The 19,492-nt window shown below is 47.6% G+C and overlaps 1 protein-coding gene across 5 annotated transcripts; it reads right to left on the bottom strand.

Moving 5' to 3' along the window:
• Positions 1–197: 197 nt before the first annotated feature.
• LOC119267246 (soluble starch synthase 2-1, chloroplastic/amyloplastic-like) lies at positions 198–12,429 on the bottom strand. Of its 5 annotated transcripts, none has more exons than XM_037548620.1 (10): positions 12,097–12,429; positions 11,607–11,840; positions 10,356–10,634; positions 10,148–10,268; positions 5,787–5,851; positions 2,947–3,024; positions 2,750–2,869; positions 2,568–2,612; positions 2,202–2,375; positions 198–1,660 (listed from the first exon to the last, which is right to left on the bottom strand). In XM_037548620.1, exons 1-10 carry the CDS (start codon positions 12,277–12,279, stop codon positions 704–706), a joined length of 2,256 nt encoding a protein of 751 aa, XP_037404517.1. In that variant the 5' UTR covers positions 12,280–12,429; the 3' UTR covers positions 198–703. The 5 variants fall into 5 exon arrangements, with proteins under 5 accessions (XP_037404517.1, XP_037404510.1, XP_037404526.1 ...); XM_037548613.1 differs by having other exon boundaries at positions 2,568–2,630; positions 2,759–2,869; XM_037548629.1 differs by having other exon boundaries at positions 2,759–2,869; positions 10,356–10,625; positions 12,097–12,427.
• Positions 12,430–19,492: the final 7,063 nt, after the last annotated feature.

Here is a 19,492-nt window from a genome sequence, read left to right as displayed (position 1 = left end):
TACAGACTCAAGCATGGTATAAAGCAGCATCACAAAACCCAGACCACCGCGAAGGGTGAATAAACGAAAAACTAAAATAGTACTCCCTCCGCCCAAAAAATAAGTGACTCAACTTTGTAATAGTTCTAGTACAAAATTAGTACAAAGTTGAGTCACTTATTGTGGGACGGACGGAGGGAGTACGTACTAATTACATGGAACGCTCAAAACCAGGTAACCTCATGCTACAACTGTCTATCTACATGACTTTGCTCTAAGAAATGACCAACCCAACAGCAAACTCCTAGACGGGATGTACAACCCAGCTATCAATCAATCAAATAAACCAAGCAATGATTCCCGAGCTAGCTGGTAGGTACTCTACTGAGCTAAATAAAGCATCTAACTGAGCTCATCCTGTGGAAACAGAGGCTGCTTCAGAAATGCATCCTTCAAAAGGGAGGATGTTTGCCGCTGTCCGCTGAATCTTCTATGTGCCGCTTAAACCTCCTCCAAAGAAGCACCTCTTCAGCAGCTTTCGCCTAGGAAGTAGGCTAACAGTTGCATTGTTGCCCCTAAAAAGAACAGTTGCTCTGACAGGAAAGATTTCGTCTTCCAGTTTCAACCAACATGCTCAACTTGGGACACTGGGCAAACACACAACAAGAGTGTCTTCCAGTCTGTGAATGACAACCATCAGTAGGCTCGTGGATCCACTCCCCAGTCACCACTGATACTTGGCAGCAACAAGAACCTCCTCATAGCGTTTAGCAGCAGTGTCCCAGCTTAGGTCCTGCATCATCCCTCTCCTCCGGAGTCCCTCCCAGCTAGACTTGTAGTTCCTGTACGTGTTCAGGCAGTGCCCCAGCGCATCGATCATCCTGTTTGCTTCCGCATTTTCAAAAGTCCAACCAAGCCCAGCCTCCTCATATGGATTGTAGTGCTGGACGGTGTCTCGAAGGCCACCCACCGCATGCACCACCGGCACGGTCCCATACATCATTGCATAGAGCTGGTTCAACCCGCAAGGCTCGAACCTTGACGGCATCAACAGTATATCAGTTCCTGCGGTCATACGATGAGCCAACCTGACAGAGAAACCAACCCAACCCCTAACACGGTCGTAGTGCTGGCTTTCAAGCCTCCTCAGTGTGTCTTCAAGGTCTTGCCTCCCGGTACCCAGCAGTATTACCTGTACATCTTGACCAGCTATCCATGGCATTGCTTCTGCTATCAGGTCTACGCCTTTTTGATTGTCTAGCCGTCCGATGAAAGCAATCACAGGAACATCCCCACGAACCGGGAGACCAAGCTCTTTCTGCAATGCCGCTTTACACTGTGCTTTACCTGTTTCAACAGTTACCAGAGAATAGTTGCTGTATCCATCTGATTTCAGGTGGACATCACACCTAGGATTCCAATCAGTGGTATCGATACCATTTACAATGCCTTGGAATTTCCAATCACTTTCATTAATGATCCCATGAAGGCCCCAACCACCTTCAGGCGTTTTGAGCTCCCATGCATAACCATGGCTAACAGTAAGTAAACGGTCCGCAGCTTTAATTCCAGCAGCAAATATGTTTAGATGATCACCTCCAAATGGGTCGTGATGTTTGAAAAGGTCCAAGTAGTTACTGGGCAAATCCAGGTAACTGAAATCGTCCAAGGGGCCACGGCCCTGGAACAGAAATTAAAGTTAACTCATCTTGATGGATCATATGTTTGATAGAGAACAATTGTTACACCAAAGCAACAAACAGACTAGGATTACAAATTTACACTATAGAACTACCCAAGGCTGGAAAGTGGAAACAGAAGAAATTATAATGACAACATAAGGTAACTGATACTGTTGTTGTCATCTGTAACTGTGACTGTAAGGAACTACTTTTATGAAGACAATGTACACTAACTGATATGTTGTGCTCTCCAGTAAAAGACGTCTTTTCTGGATCCTTGTGAGGATAGGATGTATTACATGTTTTGCTATATGAGTGACTATTTTTTAAATTTCTCCATTATTGAATAACTATGTATATATTGTTTGTGAATTGGCAAAATTAAAGCTCGTAACAGCATTCCAGAAACCATGTCCATCTTGATGACATCCACGGAATGCTCATTTCCATGTAAAATCCACGGAATACATAGCAAAAGTGTGGGACAAATACTAAAATACATATCAGATAAAAGGTGAGATTAAGGGGAAGAAACGTTACCTGATGTGCTATATTGTGTATCACAAGGACAGAGCGGGCATATATCATGAAACCATTGTCACGATAATAAGCCTTCAAATAAACAGGCAGTAATGCAGTGTGCCAGTCATTTGCTATGAATACAAGATTTCCATCGCCGTAGCAAAAACCACCACATGGAACACACCATGGAGCCTAGATCAAGGTCATTACGTTTTCTATTAGCATATTGAGGAAGAAAGATGCCAATCATAGAAAAAGCAGAGCAAAACAATGTTAATGTACATGTTAAGTGTTTGTGTACTTATTTCCATGAAATAAATGTACATGTTCTTATGGATTATCAGTGCCTGGAGAGAGAAATGGCTTAGCCGCAAGAGAATTTACCTCTACAGCTGCTTTGCACAATAAGATCATTCGTTTCAAGATATCCTGCAGAAAAAAATTGACCTACTCGTCTCAATAATAAGCAACCCCAAAAGGCAAAGAGAAGACAACTGGCTGCTACAACATAAATATCATCTCAGCTTTTGCAAATATGCAATTTAGTATAGTAAGCAGAATATTACATTACTTACTGTTCGGTCTCCACCATAAATTTCACTCTCAACATTGTGGAAGATAGGATTGTCGATAAACACAAAATCCACGCCATCTATGTATGCATGATAATATTTTACCTCCATATCCTGTACAAAGAACGTGTTTTCAAAAGGAATTATTACTATCACAAGATAAAGCTATTACGAACAAGAGGGGAAAGCACCTGCCCTGCGACCTGGTACCTCTTTGGTTCTCCTATTTGGCGAGGTTCTTCATAGTTCCCATACATTGGTACTATCGCCTGTAAATGTATACATGTAAACAAGTTACCAAAGGTGCAACTGAAAGGTAGTCTATTTAGCATTCAAGTACTTCCACCCCGCGATCAAGCGGCTCAGCCGCCGAATGTGACTTGCGAGACGGTACCAGCCCGTAGCAGGGCCTTTCCCCACATCCTTTGGTCACCGTATCCTGGCTGTGTCGTGTCACTATGGTCCTCTCCTGCGTCTCCTTGGTGGGTGGTCGACTGTGCCAGCGGGGCTGCCCGGCGGAGCATCCAGCGGGGATCAACAGGTGGCCCAGATCTGTGTGGCCACTGCTCCATCAGATCTGGCCGGCGTCTTGCCCCCATGCTGCCGGGCACCTCTTCGGCCTGACAGCCGCAGGCAGCTAGCTGGAGGCGGCAGGCAGCAGCAGGCCAGTTGGTGGTGCTGCAGGTGACTCCCCTCCCCTTAGACGTGATTGTGTGCTAATCCCTTGTCTACGACGGTGGACAACTTCAGCAAGCTGCTTCCCTGTCTCTGCCCTGACCCGCTCACCTGCTCCCTCCCCGATGGACATGGTGGCGTTGGTGGTCTTTTGTGGTCAGCGATCAAGAGCCAGGGTGAAATCCTTGCCCAGCCACAACCATTGTTGATGATGGCTAGCGAAACTGAGCGGCGACGGCGGCGCCACAGCGTCGTTCTCCTTGGAGGCGCCGTTGTGGTAGCCCATGGAGCCCTCCAATGTGGCGGCATGAGACAAGAGCCCTCTTGTAACAAGGATGCATCTTCTTTTCTCGAAGCTCATCTCCTAAGAACCTTCTGGTTAAGCGTGCTTGGCTGAGAGCAATATGGGGATGGATGACCGACTTGGAAGTTTCCCGGGGCGCGCACGAGTGAGGACAAAATGTGCCGGCAAGACTCGTGTTGGTCTGTGGGGCTAATCCTGAGCCTAATGATAGCCGGGAGTAATGACTACCAGCCAAAGGGTGGTGTTACAAAATGGTATCAGAGACGACCATCATGGTTACACAGGCATGTGTGGGTTAGGGGTGCGGGCATGTGGCGCATGGCACGTGTGGGCCCCTCAAGGCGCACGACATGGCACAGTACCGGCACCGAACGCATGAGCGTGTTGGTGCAGAGCAACCCATGGACATCACCATGGACCCTACACAAACACCCCAAGTGCCAAGTGGACCGATGACTAGAGCACGCGCACGTGCCATTGAAACCGAGGTGAACTCTCGCTCCTCTTTGAACTACCTTTACATTCATATGAGACATGGCTACTACCTCAACCGGAGACCCTATGTACCAAGGACGCGACCATGGAGAAGCAAGGGAACAAGGCCAAGCCATGGCGGAAGAGGAGCAAAAAAAAAGAAGAGAATACTGCCCCTGCTTTGCAGCCAGACGACCGGACTGCTACCCCGATGTCCGGGCTAAGCCCGGACGAAAGGATCACCTGGATAGCCGTCCGGCCTCAGCCCGGACGACTGGCTTGGCATCAGAAGCCTCGGCCGTCAACTCGGACGTCTGTCTTGCTATCCGGACATCCGGCACCTGGAGCGTGCCCTTCACCCAGCCAGCCCGACCTCGCACCTGCTTCAGCACCCGGATGTCCGGCTTGCACCCCAGACAGTCCGGCCTGAGCCCGGACATCCGGCCCCTGCCTGCGTGCAGCCCGACCCAAGAGGCCTTGTATCCATCTCATGTCCAATGAAATGGTTTCCACGCATGTCCAAGAAAAAGAGTATTAACGTACTTCAAATGTAATTGACAGGACAGTAGTTTATAAGGAGATCGAGACGCTCAGAAAATGTAAAATTAGGTGGTGTTTGGTTGAAAGGTCTTTATTTCGTACCATGCTTGCTTACTGTGAAGGGGATACATGACCAATTGTTTGGTTATGTTACCCCATAACCACAATAAATGTATTAGGAATAAACCCCAGGTCACACAAAGAGGGATGTATTCCAATTACATTACCCTATTTGAGTTAATTCCTTACCTGCTACCCACTGTTGATTTACATGATCTCTTTTCAGTGCAACTGAAACAGCCACTCTGTACTGGCTCAGCATTTAGGTCATCTAAGCTGCAGTACATTTTGACATATGCCAACAAGTTGTGTTGTGCAGCTTGCTAGTGCTTCAAGCTAATCCATGCCTCAGTGGGGAAGGGTATAGTGTACAAGTGATGCTAGATGTACCATAATTATCTGAATACATCATTCTTTTTGTTAAGAGTTAATTCCATTTTTTACGCCTAAGTTTGATATTTTTGACAGAATTTACCCCATTTAAGATGCGGTGAACTATATTATATATATCATCTTCGTGGCGCGCCATATAAACAATGATATGTATGTCCGACTTGTGAAAGCGCTAGAAGATTTAGAAGGGTAAAAACTGGCAGGAGTTTGGTTAAATGGAATACTTTCTCTTAAATGGGGTAAAATCTGTCACAAACCTGCAACTTAGGGGTAAAATATGGAATTTACTCTTATGTTAATGGCCCATTTTACATTGAAGACCAAATCAAATGATTGCCACAATTGATTATACTCATGAAATATTTATTCATTCAAATTTTACTAGGCACAAACATCATGATACCTAGGTCATTCGGCGACATAATTTTTGAATTTTAGGTCATCTACTGGATTAATATGCTACTTCATGAACATTAAGCAGCATCTGCTTATCTTCCATGTTGACTTGCGGCATTTACCAACTGTCAGCAGCTTAGTTGAGTCTCTATTTACAATATCATCATAAGACGGCTTCTAGAAACATACCATGACACGATGACCTCTCTTTGACAAAGCCTTAGGCAAAGCTCCGGCAACATCCCCAAGTCCACCTGCAGGAGATTAAAAACATGGTTACAGCTTGTTAGAGTTGTGTCGAATATTGTGTATAAGGTAGGTTACAGTTGGACTTGTAGTTGTATTGTGTTTAGATAGGATATGGTGTCGTGTCCAAGTAGGACACTTGTATCCTAGGCCTCTCATATATAGTGAGGGTAGACACACGATGTAACCTATGCCAACATAATAGCACAGGTACGCAGGGGGAGCCGGCGGCGTGTGCCGGCGCCCAGGTGGCCGGTGTGCGGTATTGTGACGGTGTCACGGGGAGGAGCGCCCGTAGTCAGGCCCCGGGGATATAGCCATATCGGTGAACCTCGTTAACAAATCTCGGTGTCGTGCTCGTCTGGTTGCTTGGTCCTCGGATGATCGACGGTATGCCTCGGATTTATTCTAACAAGTGGTATCATGAGCAAGGTTCAAGGAGGTCGCGGATCATTGATCTAGAGGATGGATCGTCGTCAAGTTTCGGTACAAAGACGATGTGCGGAAGATGTTCCATGGTGGTCGTTGGGTGCGCTATCGACGAGATCAGGATAAGCATCAGGCAGCATTGGTGAGTTGCATCAGCGGGCGGCTAGATCGGTTCAGTCGATTGAAGCGGTGGCGGCATGTTCGAGAGGACTCGGCGAGATCGGTTCGATCGAATCGGTCGGCGCGTGGTACACGCGGATCAGCTGTGCAGTGGCAGGAATCCTGTGGCGGCGAGTGGCATCGGCAAGTTGCCAGGCGGGGCTGGCTTGTGCAAGGCACGCTAAGGCCCAGGAGGGGCCTGCAGGCGTGTGGCTAAGGCGGCCCAAGGTGGCTGGTGTGGCTGCGCAGGATGCAAGGCGAGCGACGGAATAGGCCACGGCGCACGCGGCTGGGACGGCTGGTGAGGCCGGCGTGTGTGGCATGCGTGCAGGAAGCTGTGGACGAGTGCATGCAGGAAGCTGCAGAATGTGCAAAGCCAAGGATACCGTGAGATTTGTTTGAGAAAAAAAAAGTGCAGTTCTTGTGCGTGCATGGAGGAGCTATTAGTGGACCAAGACAAGAGAAGGAATTGTGCGGAGGGATCACTTGGTCAGGTTTGCATGGAAATTTCTCTTGTGGGTCATGTTTGCTAAGAGTGCTTGGTGCGTGTACGTTAAGGACGACAGCACGCGCATAAGGCTTGGAGGAGCCTGGAGTGCGCCGTGGCAGGATCATGCAAACACAGGGCGTCAAGCAATGCATAGAGATGTGCGGACGGACACGATGCAGGGTGGAGCATGGTTGCAGTCGGACAAGTTCGGCTGGGTCAGACTAGATAGTCTGACGGATCGACTTGGATGTTGGTTGGTACAGAAGACGGTGGTGGAATCGGCGACGATGCCATAAGAGCGTGATGCTGATGGTGACCGACTTCTGGGCGTGGAAACACGTGGTGCACATGCCCGAGGCTTGTGTGGTTTCGACAAGACTATGGCGCGGGGTTGATTCAAGACGGTGCACATGAGAGCTTGAAGTCGACGGGGCACGAGGGTGGACCAATCATCTACCATGGAGTCATGTTGAAGGTGGAGCTGGATTGAGGGGCTACGGTGTAAGGATCCAGAGAATCGAAGCCTATTCGGTGGGGAAAAGCGAGTGACACGCAGTTCGGACTGGAACCCGGTGGTCTGATGGAAGCGTGAAACGCGTCATCGGTCGGTGATGATCGATGGTACTCTACAGTGGGGGTTGAGTGGTGTGGTTTCGCGACCCTTGAGAGTCGACCGGGACAGCGGAGGCTCGATGCGGTAATAGCGGCGAGGCGTGCGGTATGCACGGGGCATGGAGACGGGCCAGGGCTCTGGTGGTCATACATGTGGTGAGACAACTGCGAATTTGACTCGGGATGACTATAAGCAACGGTGAAATTCCTTCAAGTTTCAGACAGGCGGTCAAGAAAGGAGCGGTGATGTTGAGTTCAGGTAACTCTTACGTGTGACACCCAATATGTGAGTTGTTCACTTTCACGCAGGTCAGTGATCAGTGTGTGATGGCGTTGGATGGATACTTTGGAAGTTGGGAGCACAGACTAGAGTAAAGAGGAACTTAATTTTGCTCGAGCATTGGCTGTGGTCAAGAAAAGAAGGGACTACAAGTTGCAGGTGGAGTCATATGGAGTCTTTGGAGTAGCAGCGGTGCTCATGGGATAAGCTCAAGTCCAATGTACATGGAAGTTTGATGCATTGACGAACTCAAGGTGGTGGAGAATATTCGCCAAGGTGGAGTTTGTTAGAGTTGTGTGCCGGCGCCCGGGTGGCCGGTGTGCAGTATTGTGACGGTGTCACGGGGAGGAGCGCCCGTAGTCAGGCCCCGGGGATATAGCCATATCGGTGAACCTCGTTAACAAATCTCGGTGTCGTGCTCATCTGGTTGCTTGGTCCTCGGATGATCGACGGTATGCCTCGGATTTATTCTAACACAGCTCCCTTAGCAAGCCATTAGAAACGAAAATTAGCAGTGTCTTCAGGTTTGAAATCATGTGCAGCTATGCATACTTATTACTCCCTCCGTCTCATAATGTAAGATGTTACTACAACCAATACACTCATATATTGGTTGTAATAACATCTTATATTATGGGACGGAGGGAGTATATTATAGACTATAGAGCAATGAATTTGTGCTCACTCTTCTGATTACCAAACTGATTTTCAGCTTAATGATAACATCTGCACAGATTTCTTACGACCTCCAAAAATAGAAACAAAACAATGTGTACTAACAATTAGCAGAAGCTAACCCTTTTTTTTCTTGCAAAGAAAGCCCTTTAAGATATTCATGTTAAAACCTCATAAGCCTTTACAGAGTCGGTTTCAATGAAGTAGAGAAACATGGACAGCTATAGATTTCAACAAAAGGCATGGATGGACCATTTAACTTGTTAAATACTTCTGAATTTATCTTGTAGGAGAAGTAAACATGCATAGGAGCTCAAGAGATGAATCGGGAACTTATGGCTCAGGATGGGCGCCAAACTCAAGAATGAGGCACCACTTGGGAGTACGGTATCATTTGGTGAAGCTCCTTTAACTTTTTTTTGGAGGGGGTGGAAGGGGCTATCGAATAACTGAAAAAAATCCTCTTTAGATGGAAAACTGAAATGTAGTTCTACTTAAGTGCAAGCAACATGGGCCTGTGATGTTAATGGTTTAGGAGTTGATTTCAATCGGACATGTCGGATGCTTTTCTGAATATCCAATTCCAAGGTATAGCATGCATGCTCCTTTTACCAAGAGGAAAAGACTATCCAGATATAAGGATTTGCTGGGCATCCACGTAGATCACATCCAAACAAAATCCGTCGTGCCTTGCTTTCTGTGAACACCTACTCAATGACTGAGAAACTTTGTTTTTTTCGTGTCTGACTTGACTACGAGGACAGTGCAAGCCAATGCTCCGGGCGACAGCCTGACAAGAACAAATATCTAATTCGTCTAGTTATGAAGGAAAAAGTTTTGTAGAAACCGTGACTCTTCTAAACATTACGTGATGATAAATAAATTCATTCCTATGGTTAAATCCATGTCCTAATACTTGGTGTACTAAGCGAGGAGTACCTACAAGCTACTAGCGCAATTTTTTCTAAGATGACAGAGCCAGCCAGAAAGTAGCCAAGCTTGCTTCCAATTTTGTAGTTTAGAAGAGAAACTGTAGGGAAGGCCCTGACAAGAATAAGAGATTCTATAGTGATCCATTTGAATAGGTCTCAGGTGATGCTGCTCCGACGGCAAAACATTATCAAGACTACAGCAGCCATTAAATAGTGGCAATGAGTCGACGGCCCCTTTTCCGCTATGATGTGCTATTTAAAATAGTGGTAGGCCAGTAGCTAGTAGGTGTGGGGGTGTGCGCGTGTGTGTGTTCTTCTTGTTCCTTCAGGTATCACTGCAGTTGTCTTGATGAGCAATAGGATAACTTAGTATGCATGCACACATACCCTCCGTGTTTCTCCTATTCTTCCTCAATTATAGCTGTTACCAGTAACTACAGATGTGAACACACATATAACTTGAATAGGTAACACTCGTGGAAATATTAAGGTGAGAAACTAGAGCATAAAATACATATCCTCCAATATGTAAACCAGAACATTTTGCACCAAAAAGGAAATTATACACCCCTGAGAAATACTTAATTAGCACCGGGAATATAACCAAAAGGGGTATTATTTTCGGGCCACATTCTCCGGTTCTCCATCCTAGAGGTGCTAAGTTTGAATCTGGAATTTTACAAATAGAAAAGCTTGAAAAAATGAAGCTTTATTAAATCGTTCTTGCCTGTTTTCGACCAAGGAGCACATTCTGCAGCTACCAATATGATATTCATAACATCTACAGCGGCCGAAGAAGATGAATTGTCATCTATTTCCTCAGTAACTGAGTGTCCCTTTTCATAATCCTGCTCCATACCATTAACAGATTGTGGTTCATATACGTTAGTAGCAGCACTAGAGAAAGTTTTGTACAGATAGTGAACATAGCTGACCTTGCTATATGATCCATTAACATCAGTGTAGGAAAGTTTGTCTTCTAAACTTCCATAGTATTCATGCTGGCCACTAATAGATTCTCCATGAGTTGAACGGATTTCGGATTTCTGTGAACGCCTGTCAAGGTACATCTGAAGATCATAGCCAATCTCTTCGCCCTCTGAAACTGCATCCGAGCGTGAAAAGGGACTACCACTGAATGGCTCTTGCCCATTATGAATGGAGCTGGCCTCAATAACAGAGATGAGCTTCTTCTTTTCTGATATCTGAATAAGCTGGCAGTGTATTACAATTCAATCCATGATGGTTCCACAAATTATAAATTACACCATAGATGAATGAGCTCCACATAGTATGGTTTTAATTCAAGTAGATAAACAGTAACACATACATAATGTAATGTGAATTCCATATCATTCATGCAAACATAAATGTAAGAGCACTAATAATTCCAGAAATGGGCTAATGATGAGCATGGATAGTTAAAAAGTACACCGCAAGGTTATTCACAAAGATATTGTGCATTCCAATCTGTAACCAATATGTATTCAGACACATTTCCGATTCCAGCAAGAGTGTTAAATTGACACCTTACGCAGTAGATTCTGTGTGTCAGCCTTTCTTGTTTCCTTCTAAAGGTGGTGGTGCAAATTACTCACTGGTAACACAGACCCTGTTAGGCTGTTACCACCAGCTACCCCTGACAACCATGTTCCTCAGAACTGTAACCATTCCAGTTGTGCACAAACCGTTGCTTAGAATGCACATGCGGTTCAGTCTAGCGTTCAAAATTCAGGCTAAAAAGAGTTACTAGTTCAACTTCCGGGAGGCACGGCGGACGGCAAGGGTATGCCATTTTGACTTCACTTGGAGGTCTAGCATTTTTCAGTGTAATTGAGGAGCTTAATGGGTGATCCACGGACTAAAAGTAAGACATAGTTTAGGACGTTCATATCCGCATTTATCATTTTAACAAAAGTGCTCCCGTACATGTACCTAAAAGACATTTATATATGAAGGAAGGTCATGCGATGTGATAATGCTATGTCCTTAACAAAATCCACTAGGCAGTTTAGTCTCACTAATCGTTGTAGCCGTGCCATGAGCTGGATTAGAGCTTCAGACAGAAATGTTGGGTAACAATATTTTTGAAAAAATGAATACTAACATTTTTTAAAGTGATCCACCAGATGAGAGCATGAAGAAGAAATGCATTTGATTCGAGAAACGAAACGTGCAAAGGATACCTGATCAAGTAGATCTCTGTGCATCGCCAGCACCTCTCTGCTCTTCCGGATGGTGGCGCGGAGGGCCTCATTGGAAACACGGACATCGTCGTCGTCGTGGTCGGCATCCTCGCCAACTTGATTCACAGCGTCGTCATGTGCCCCAGCGGCGCATAAACACTTTCTCGACCCCCTTTTAGTCCAACCCCTGAGTACCGCCGGCCACCCATAGACACCATTGACGCAAAACCTCACCTACGAAGCACACAGCGCACAGAACAGGAAATCAGCAGTTCAGCACCTCCCGCAGGAAAATATCATGAGATATGAATGAAGTCCATAAAGGAAAAACTGCGATGAGGCACCGATCGCATCAATCTCGAACGCGGCGAACAGCTAGGGTTGACCCGAGTCGTGAATCGGCTGTCCAAGTAGACGGAGAGCAACAAGATGACTAAGAAGCTCTGATGACGCGTTCCAAGCGAATAGGAGGAGGAGAGGCGATGCTCACGGGTCGGGCGGACGCTGGGATCGCTGGGCGGCGGCGGGGGACTCGAACAGACGGGCGCTGGAGTCGGCCGTGGCAGCGGAAGGAGGAGGAGGGGGAGGCCGCGGCGGTAGGACGGGGAGAAGCGCCGTGGCGAAGCAGAGCCGCGGGGGGCGGGGCGAAGAAAGAGGAGGAGGTGGCCGCCATTGGAAGACTCCTTCCACTGGAAGGCTCCCACTCACTGCCAGCGTGCTGCTGCTCGGTGCTGATCCGAATTTCCGGGTGTGAGGTGAGGGGGAAGACTGGAGAAGAAGGCGGTGGGGTCGGAGGTTTCTCTGGTTCACTGGCTATTCCTCGTGTTTGGACTCACTTTGGACTTTGGAGTTGGGTTTTGTTCAATTTGGGTCTTTCTCCTAGCATTTGCAGCTGCTGAGTCGCCGGCCACGAGTACGAGGGCACCACCAACGTGTGGCGTGCGTGCATGTCACGTTCTTTCTCCTTTATTGGTTTTCTTAGTATTTTGTGTCAAATTTTAACTATAGATTTAATTAATAAAATGTTTTTTTGCGGGTCGCAAAAAATAGTATCATTAGAAACTATGTTCATATACGAATCCAACGATATAATTTTTATGACATGCATTAACATTTTGTCAATTAAATCTATGATCAAATTTTGGCACAAAAAACGAAGAAAACTAAGAAACCAGTGCGGAGGTAGTAAAACTTCTCGCGTTTCTTTTCGTGGCATGGAGAAAAGTATCCTCAGAGCAGAGTAGGGCATTTGGGTGACGGGGCTCTATGGAGCCATAGTTTAAAAAACCAAACCGGAAATTGAACCAGAAAGGTTGTCGGTTCAGGTTTTTACCGGTCGGACCGCTGGTTCACCGGTTCGATTGTTGGTTTTTAAGCAATAAAATAATATATGTTGAGTAATATATGTACTAATATAGTGTGAAACAATGGTCAAATAAAATTATTTTCATGTAGTGGACAACAAAGTAACATAACCGAGTTGGTTATTGGGCCATGGGCATTCCTGCGTACTGCTCACACGTTCTGGGGTTGAATTCCACTTCTCCCAATTTCTATTAAAAAATCCTGTTTTTTCCCGGTTCAATGGCCTGGTTTTTTCATCGGTTTTCTCCGGTCTGATTGCAGAACGGTCTTATTAGCTTAAACAATCGTTGAGGCCGCCGGTCTCCGTTTTTTCCGATTCGACCGTCGGTCCGCTCCGGTTTTTTAAACTATGCATGGAGCTCTTTATCTTTTAAAATTTTGAAATTCAAACTTTCTAATTAAAAAAAGATTCTGAAAACAATTATGCAATATAAAAGGATTAAATGTATAAGTGTGTAAAAATGCAAGATGAAATATTTTGAAATGCGACCTGTGCAAAAAAGACAAATTTCTGGGCTTTGAGGATGAATAGTATCATGTGTTGAAAAGCCCTATATTTTTTTCACAACTCTCATTTCAACGTATTTTCTCCTAAAAATTTGCACACATGTACGTTATGCCTCTATGTATATATGTATTTTTCAAAAAAAATGTAAAGAATATGAGTTTTGACGAATTTTGAATTTTACAAGGGATGCCTCGAGGGAGCTCGACCTCCAAAAGCAATTTTCTCTCAAAGCAAGTATATATAAACTGACCATAAGAAATGCTATATTAGATTATTTTTTTACCTGGTTGAAAGAAAGAGAAAAAAGCGGACTATAAACTTACACCTGGTTGTAGCATGTGTTTTAACAACTTTTGTCAGAGAAAAAGGTGGACCACGTATTAATGACATGGCATACAAATATGACTCACTATTGTATTAGCGGGCTATTAACTTCACATATCCCATTGTGGGTTGTACTATTAACCATGCTCTTACGATAAAACAATAAAGCTCTCTTCCCAAGGCAGGTTGATCATTTTTGTTCCGATTACAATTCTTTTTGATTCTGACATAGGATGTTCTCCAAAAGATATAGTGTAAGGCATTTCTTCCGGCAAGCATGCTCGCCGCCGCACCCTGCTGGTGTTGGACGGTGCCTATTCACTGACGCTCTAGATGATGTGTCGGTCGAAGAGGTGTTGCTGCCTCATCTGTCGTGGTTCTAACTCTGACAGTGATGTAGGGGGGTAAGTATGGAGAGGCGATGTCTTAGCTATGGAGAGGTTGTAAGGACGCAAGGTTTACGAGTTCAGGCCCTTCTCGGAGGAAGTAAAAGCCCTACGTCTCGGAGCCCGGAGGCGGTCGACTGGATTATGTGTGTATGAGTCACAGAGGTGCGAACCCTTGTCTCGGAGGAGGGGGTGGCTTATATAGAGTGCGCCAGGACCCCGGTCAGCCCCCGTTACGAAGGGTTCAATGTACATTAAGGTAGGGCGTTACTGATAACGCTAATAATAAAGTGCTATGATGACCATAAAAGCTACTTAATGACCGACCGTTAGCGTGCGGAGTGACTTTAGGTTTCCTGGCCGTCGAGTGGTTGGATCTTGGTCGAGTAATTGCTTCTTGGTCGAATGTCTTCGAGTCTGTCGAGTGGAACACCTCCAAGTCGATTGAAAGGTGATTTATTCTAGAGGCGTCCTTGGGTAGGGCAGTTAGGACAGGTCCGTGACCCTACCCTAGGTACATAGCTTCATCATTAGCCCCCGAATGGATCGAGGTTTGAGTGGGGAAGGAGTTGAGGACTTCTCGGACTCGTTTTTTATGCCGTGAGCATATCTTGTTTCGGATCAACGGACCTGAGTGATGACAGCAACTCCCTTTTCAGTCGCCTTGATCCATTCTTAATTCTTCGCCGAGTGAGTTTCTTTACTTGTAAGGCTCCGAGTGACGGTGCGGAGGAGATCTTTGGTCTGACAAGTTATTTGCTGCCCGCAGATTTAGTGGGATCCGAATTTTGGGAAGCGCGCGGGACGGGGGAGGCCGCAGTAATCAGACGAGATAGAGCGGAGCCGCCCCGATCCCCGCGCTACCTTTTTTGCCACGTATCACTCGTGCGGTCGTTACGGGTTTTGACAGAGCCATCTGGGCCTACTTGTCAGCCACTCGGAAGCGGCCTCATATAAGGCGTTGGACCGGAGTCTCCCGAACAGTGCGCCCCATTATCTCTTTTCCTCCTCACGCCTCTTCTCTGCGCTCGCTCTTGCTCCAGCGCCACCGCGCCACACGCGTCTCGTCGGCGACAATGGTGAAGGAGAAGACAGCGGCTCTGGAGCGGGCAAAGAAGGCGACGGCGAGGTCAAAGAGGAAGGCGACGAGCCGGGGCGGATCTTCCTCGCGGACTGGCCTGCCGAAGGGTTGGATCCAGGGCGACTGGATCCACTCGAGGATCTCCCAAGAAGACCTCGACGACCTGGCCGAGGGAGGGCTGATCCCCTACGACTCGGCGCGGCTTCCGGGGAAGGAATCCGAGACGCAACCCCGGGAGGGTGAGCGCGTTCTTCTTGCCACCCACGTCGACCGTGGGTTTTCCTTGCCTCCTCATCCTTTCTTCCGAGGGTTTCTGAACTTCTTTGGGGCTCAACTCCACCATTTTACCCCCAACTCAATCGTTTATCTTGCCGCGTTCATTTCCTTGTGTGAGAACTTCTTGGGTTGTCGACCTCACTGGGGTCTTTTCAAGCATATTTTCACTTGTCGCTCCCAGACAGTGAAAAAGGCTAATCCGAGTGACGAGAGGACCCAAGTGATCCAGATGTGTGGGGGTCTTGGCATCCAGACGAGGGGAAAAGGCTTCTTTCCGGCCATGATTCTTCCCGATTTAGTTCGCGGATGGCAGTCGACCTGGTTCTACTGCAAGGACCAGTCGACGCCAGGGCAATCGACTGGCCTCCCTCCCTTTACCATGGACTGAGTGGAAAAACCCTCCCCTTTAAAGGTGCTCCCGGAGGAGAAGGCGCAAGTGAAGGTGTTGGTCAACCGAGTGGTCCAGCTCATTCGTGACGGGGTCACTGGTATGGATCTCTTGGAGGTCTTCCTTCAGCGGCGCATCCAGCCTCTTCAAGCCCGAGACCATCCGATGTGGATGTATTCGGGTCTAGAAGAATCCACTCGGATCTACTCTGAGGAGGTCGATGACGACACACTGGAGAAGTGGTTGTCGAGCATTACCGGGAACAAGGACAATCCCAGAGGAGCCAGAGAGTTCTCCCATTCGACCAGTCGCGTGCACCAGAGCAGGTCTAATTCTGAGTTTTTGCTTGTAATCCGAATACACTCGCGCAGCTGTCTGTATTGCGTCGACTGACTTTGTTCTCCCTGCTTTCTTTTAGGCCATTACTGAAATGTATTCGATTCCCAACGGGGAGCAAGAGCAAGCTCTGGAAGGCGAGGCGAGTGGTGGCGAAAGTGGCGAGTGGACTTCTGATGGTGAAGGGGATGGTGGAAGTGACGAATCAAGTGATGGGGAAGAAGTCGAGTCGCCTCCTCGCATAGAGAGACGATCCAAGCTTGACCAAGAACGGCGGAGTGCCCGCGACAAGGCAACTGCTCAGGCTGGCCAGTCTTCGAAGCATCCTCGGGTCTCTTCACCAACCCCGACTGAGAAGGCGCCAAAACACCCCAAAGTTGCAGAGCCGAAGACTCGGAAGGCGCTGCCAAAGATCAAGATTGATATCCCTGTCACCTCCGTGTGAGTGTCTCTCCTTGTATTCACTCGACGCTCCACGCTGTTTGTTTTTCTTGTTTTAACTGGACGAACTTTGGAATTGTTAGCGCTGCCACTTCCGGGACCTCAGCTTACAGGGATGATGATGAGGTGATGGAGGATGCGGTCACTTCTAATCCAGGTATAATTTTCGCCATACTATCTTTCTTTGGTCGATTCAACTACATCGTGCATCACTGGGTGACGTGATTTTGGTAATTTGAACTTTGCACAGCTCCCAACATTATTGACCTCCCTGATGATGATGAAGAGCCCGAGAGGTCTTTGACGAGGAAGAGTAGGCGAGCTCCTGCAAGTGAGGCGCTACAGTCGACGCCGAGGGCGGAACCAGTCGTTCAGGACACTGGTGACGTCAATCGGGATTCTGTTACCTTCGCGGAGCCCCTGTCGAGTGCCTTGCCTTCTTCTTCGGATGCTCAGGCCCCTGTCGACCCGCCTTCAGTTTTTGCGACCCATCATGTCCCAAAGGACAAGGTGAATGCTGCTAGGGAAGCCATACGCCAGGCGGGCATTATGATGGAGAAGATGAAGATGGTGCGGGACGCCAGCCAAGCCGCCTATGATGCCAGCTCGGCTCTCCAGAGCAACGTTCAGGTCAGTAGGCTATCTGAAGATTCTTTCCGAAAATCTTTGCGTCTGTACACCCATTGGGTGCGTCGATTGAAGTTTTGGACTAGTGGAGACTACAGTGGACTGCTGGCAGTCGACTGTAGTCTTTGTATTTTGCCGAATGTATAAACCAAACTGGTAGTTTGTCTCTTCCACTCGACTTCGACGGGCCGGTCGAGTGGGATCAGAACCGGTGGGGGCACGCTAAGTGCACCCACTGGGTGTAGTCCCCGAGACTATGGTGGACTGCTGGCAGTCGACTGTAGTCTGAGTTCTACTTTCTTTCTCTCTTTTTTCTTTGAACTCGACTTCGGCGGGCCGGTCGAGTGGGATCAGAACCGGTGGGGGCATGCTAAGTGCACCCACTGGGTGTAGTCCCCGAGACTATGGTGGACTGCTGGCAGTCGACCGTAGTCTTAGTATTTATTGCCTTTGTTTTTTTTGTTTTGCTGTAACGATAACTTCTCCCCTTTGATTTCAGAAATCTTGCGATCTTGGAGCTCGCTTTGCTGACTTGGAGAAGCAGCAGATTCAACTGAACCTTGATCTGGAGCTGGCCAGGACAGAGCTGCAAAAGGTCAGAGACGGCGCCGCAGGTAAGACGATTTTGTCGACTGGTTAGTTTTTAGGCTTGAGTACCCTTCTGCTATTTCCGAATCAACCATCATTTCTTTGCAGAAAAACTGAGAGAGGCTCTGGCGAAGAAGGATCAGGACTTGGCTGCTGCCCGTAAGGAGGCTGACGACAAGACCGCTCTGGCCGAACAGAAGCTGGCTTCGGTCGGCCAGTTAGAAGAAGAGAATACCAGGCTGAAGACCGCTCTGAATGAAGCCAATAGGGAGTGTACATGTTGGAAGAAGGATAACCTCAACCTGAACGAAAAGATGGAAGGCATCGCTCGCAGGAGGGACGATCTGGAGAGCTACTTGAGGAGCCTCGCCAAGAAGTTGTACATCAAGCTTGAAGGTGCACATTCAGTTCCGACTGGTGTTTTTTTTGTGTCGACTCAGTGTATGAAAATTGACTTATCCTTGGATCGTGAATGCAGAGTTTTGCCAGAACTTTGAAGAGGAGACTGGGCGGATCGAACCAGGTTTGGATCTAATCAACTCTCCCGTGAAAGATGAAACTGCCATGAATCTGCTCCGACTGGAATCTCGCATCGACGGTGCCGTGGACTACTTGGCTCGACTGAAGGTCGCCATGTCACGGATCGACCCGGCACTTTGGCCAGAGGCTACGCTCCAAAACGATCTCGAGTCTCTGATGACTCGACTTAACGGAATCCCTGGCCGAGTGCAGGAGTGGAAGAAGTCTTCTGCTCGGTGTGGCGCTGATGTTGCTCTGTCCTTGGTTCGTGTCCACTGCAAGGAGGTGCGACAAGACAAGCTGACAGCAATTAAGGTCGCCAACACCCAGAAGCATGACTTCTGAACCTTTATGGAGACTTTCATCGCTGCAGCCACTCGGATAGCCGACGGTGTCGACCTGGATGAGTTCGTCGAGCCTGGCAGCCCTCCTCCCGCGGAGTGAACAAACTCTTATGTCCCACCTTAAATTTGCCTCGGAATGCCGAGTGGTTTTTATAACCGTTAAACTTTGTCGAGCTGGAGGCTCGAGTCCTTTGATCTGCGGTCTAGTACCTTTGGATCTTATCTGAACTTGATTTATCGTTGAATATCTTCATGAATTATCTGTCGAGTGGAACTTGTTCTTCACTCGAAATAACTTTGTATTTGTGGTGTAGCTCCGAAGGAGAAGGTAGCAGTCGATTTGCACCTCGTCGTCCTTGCGGATTGGGATGTGTTCCGTACTTAGGCGAGCACTGGGCTGCAGCTAAGCCTCCGAGTGGAAGGTCTGCTCTCCACTCGGTAGGATTTTAAAAACTTAGGTGAGTACTGGACTGCAGCTAAGCCCTCGAGTGGGAGGTCTGCTCTCCACTCGGTAGGATTTTTTCAAACTTAGGCGAGTACTGGACTGCAGCTAAGCCCCCGAGTGGGAGGTCTGCTCTCCACTTGGTAGGATTTTTCAAACTTAGGCGAGTACTGGACTGCAGCTAAGCCCCCGAGTGGGAGGTCTGCTCTCCACTCAGTAGGATTTTTTCAAACTTAGGCGAGTACTGGACTGCAGCTAAGC

The sequence above is a fragment of the Triticum dicoccoides genome, chromosome 1A, assembly GCF_002162155.2.
Source record: "Triticum dicoccoides isolate Atlit2015 ecotype Zavitan chromosome 1A, WEW_v2.0, whole genome shotgun sequence".
NCBI lineage: Eukaryota > Viridiplantae > Streptophyta > Magnoliopsida > Poales > Poaceae > Triticum > Triticum dicoccoides.
Note: the sequence above shows the minus strand (reverse complement) of the source record. Positions and strands in the feature narration are given on the sequence as shown.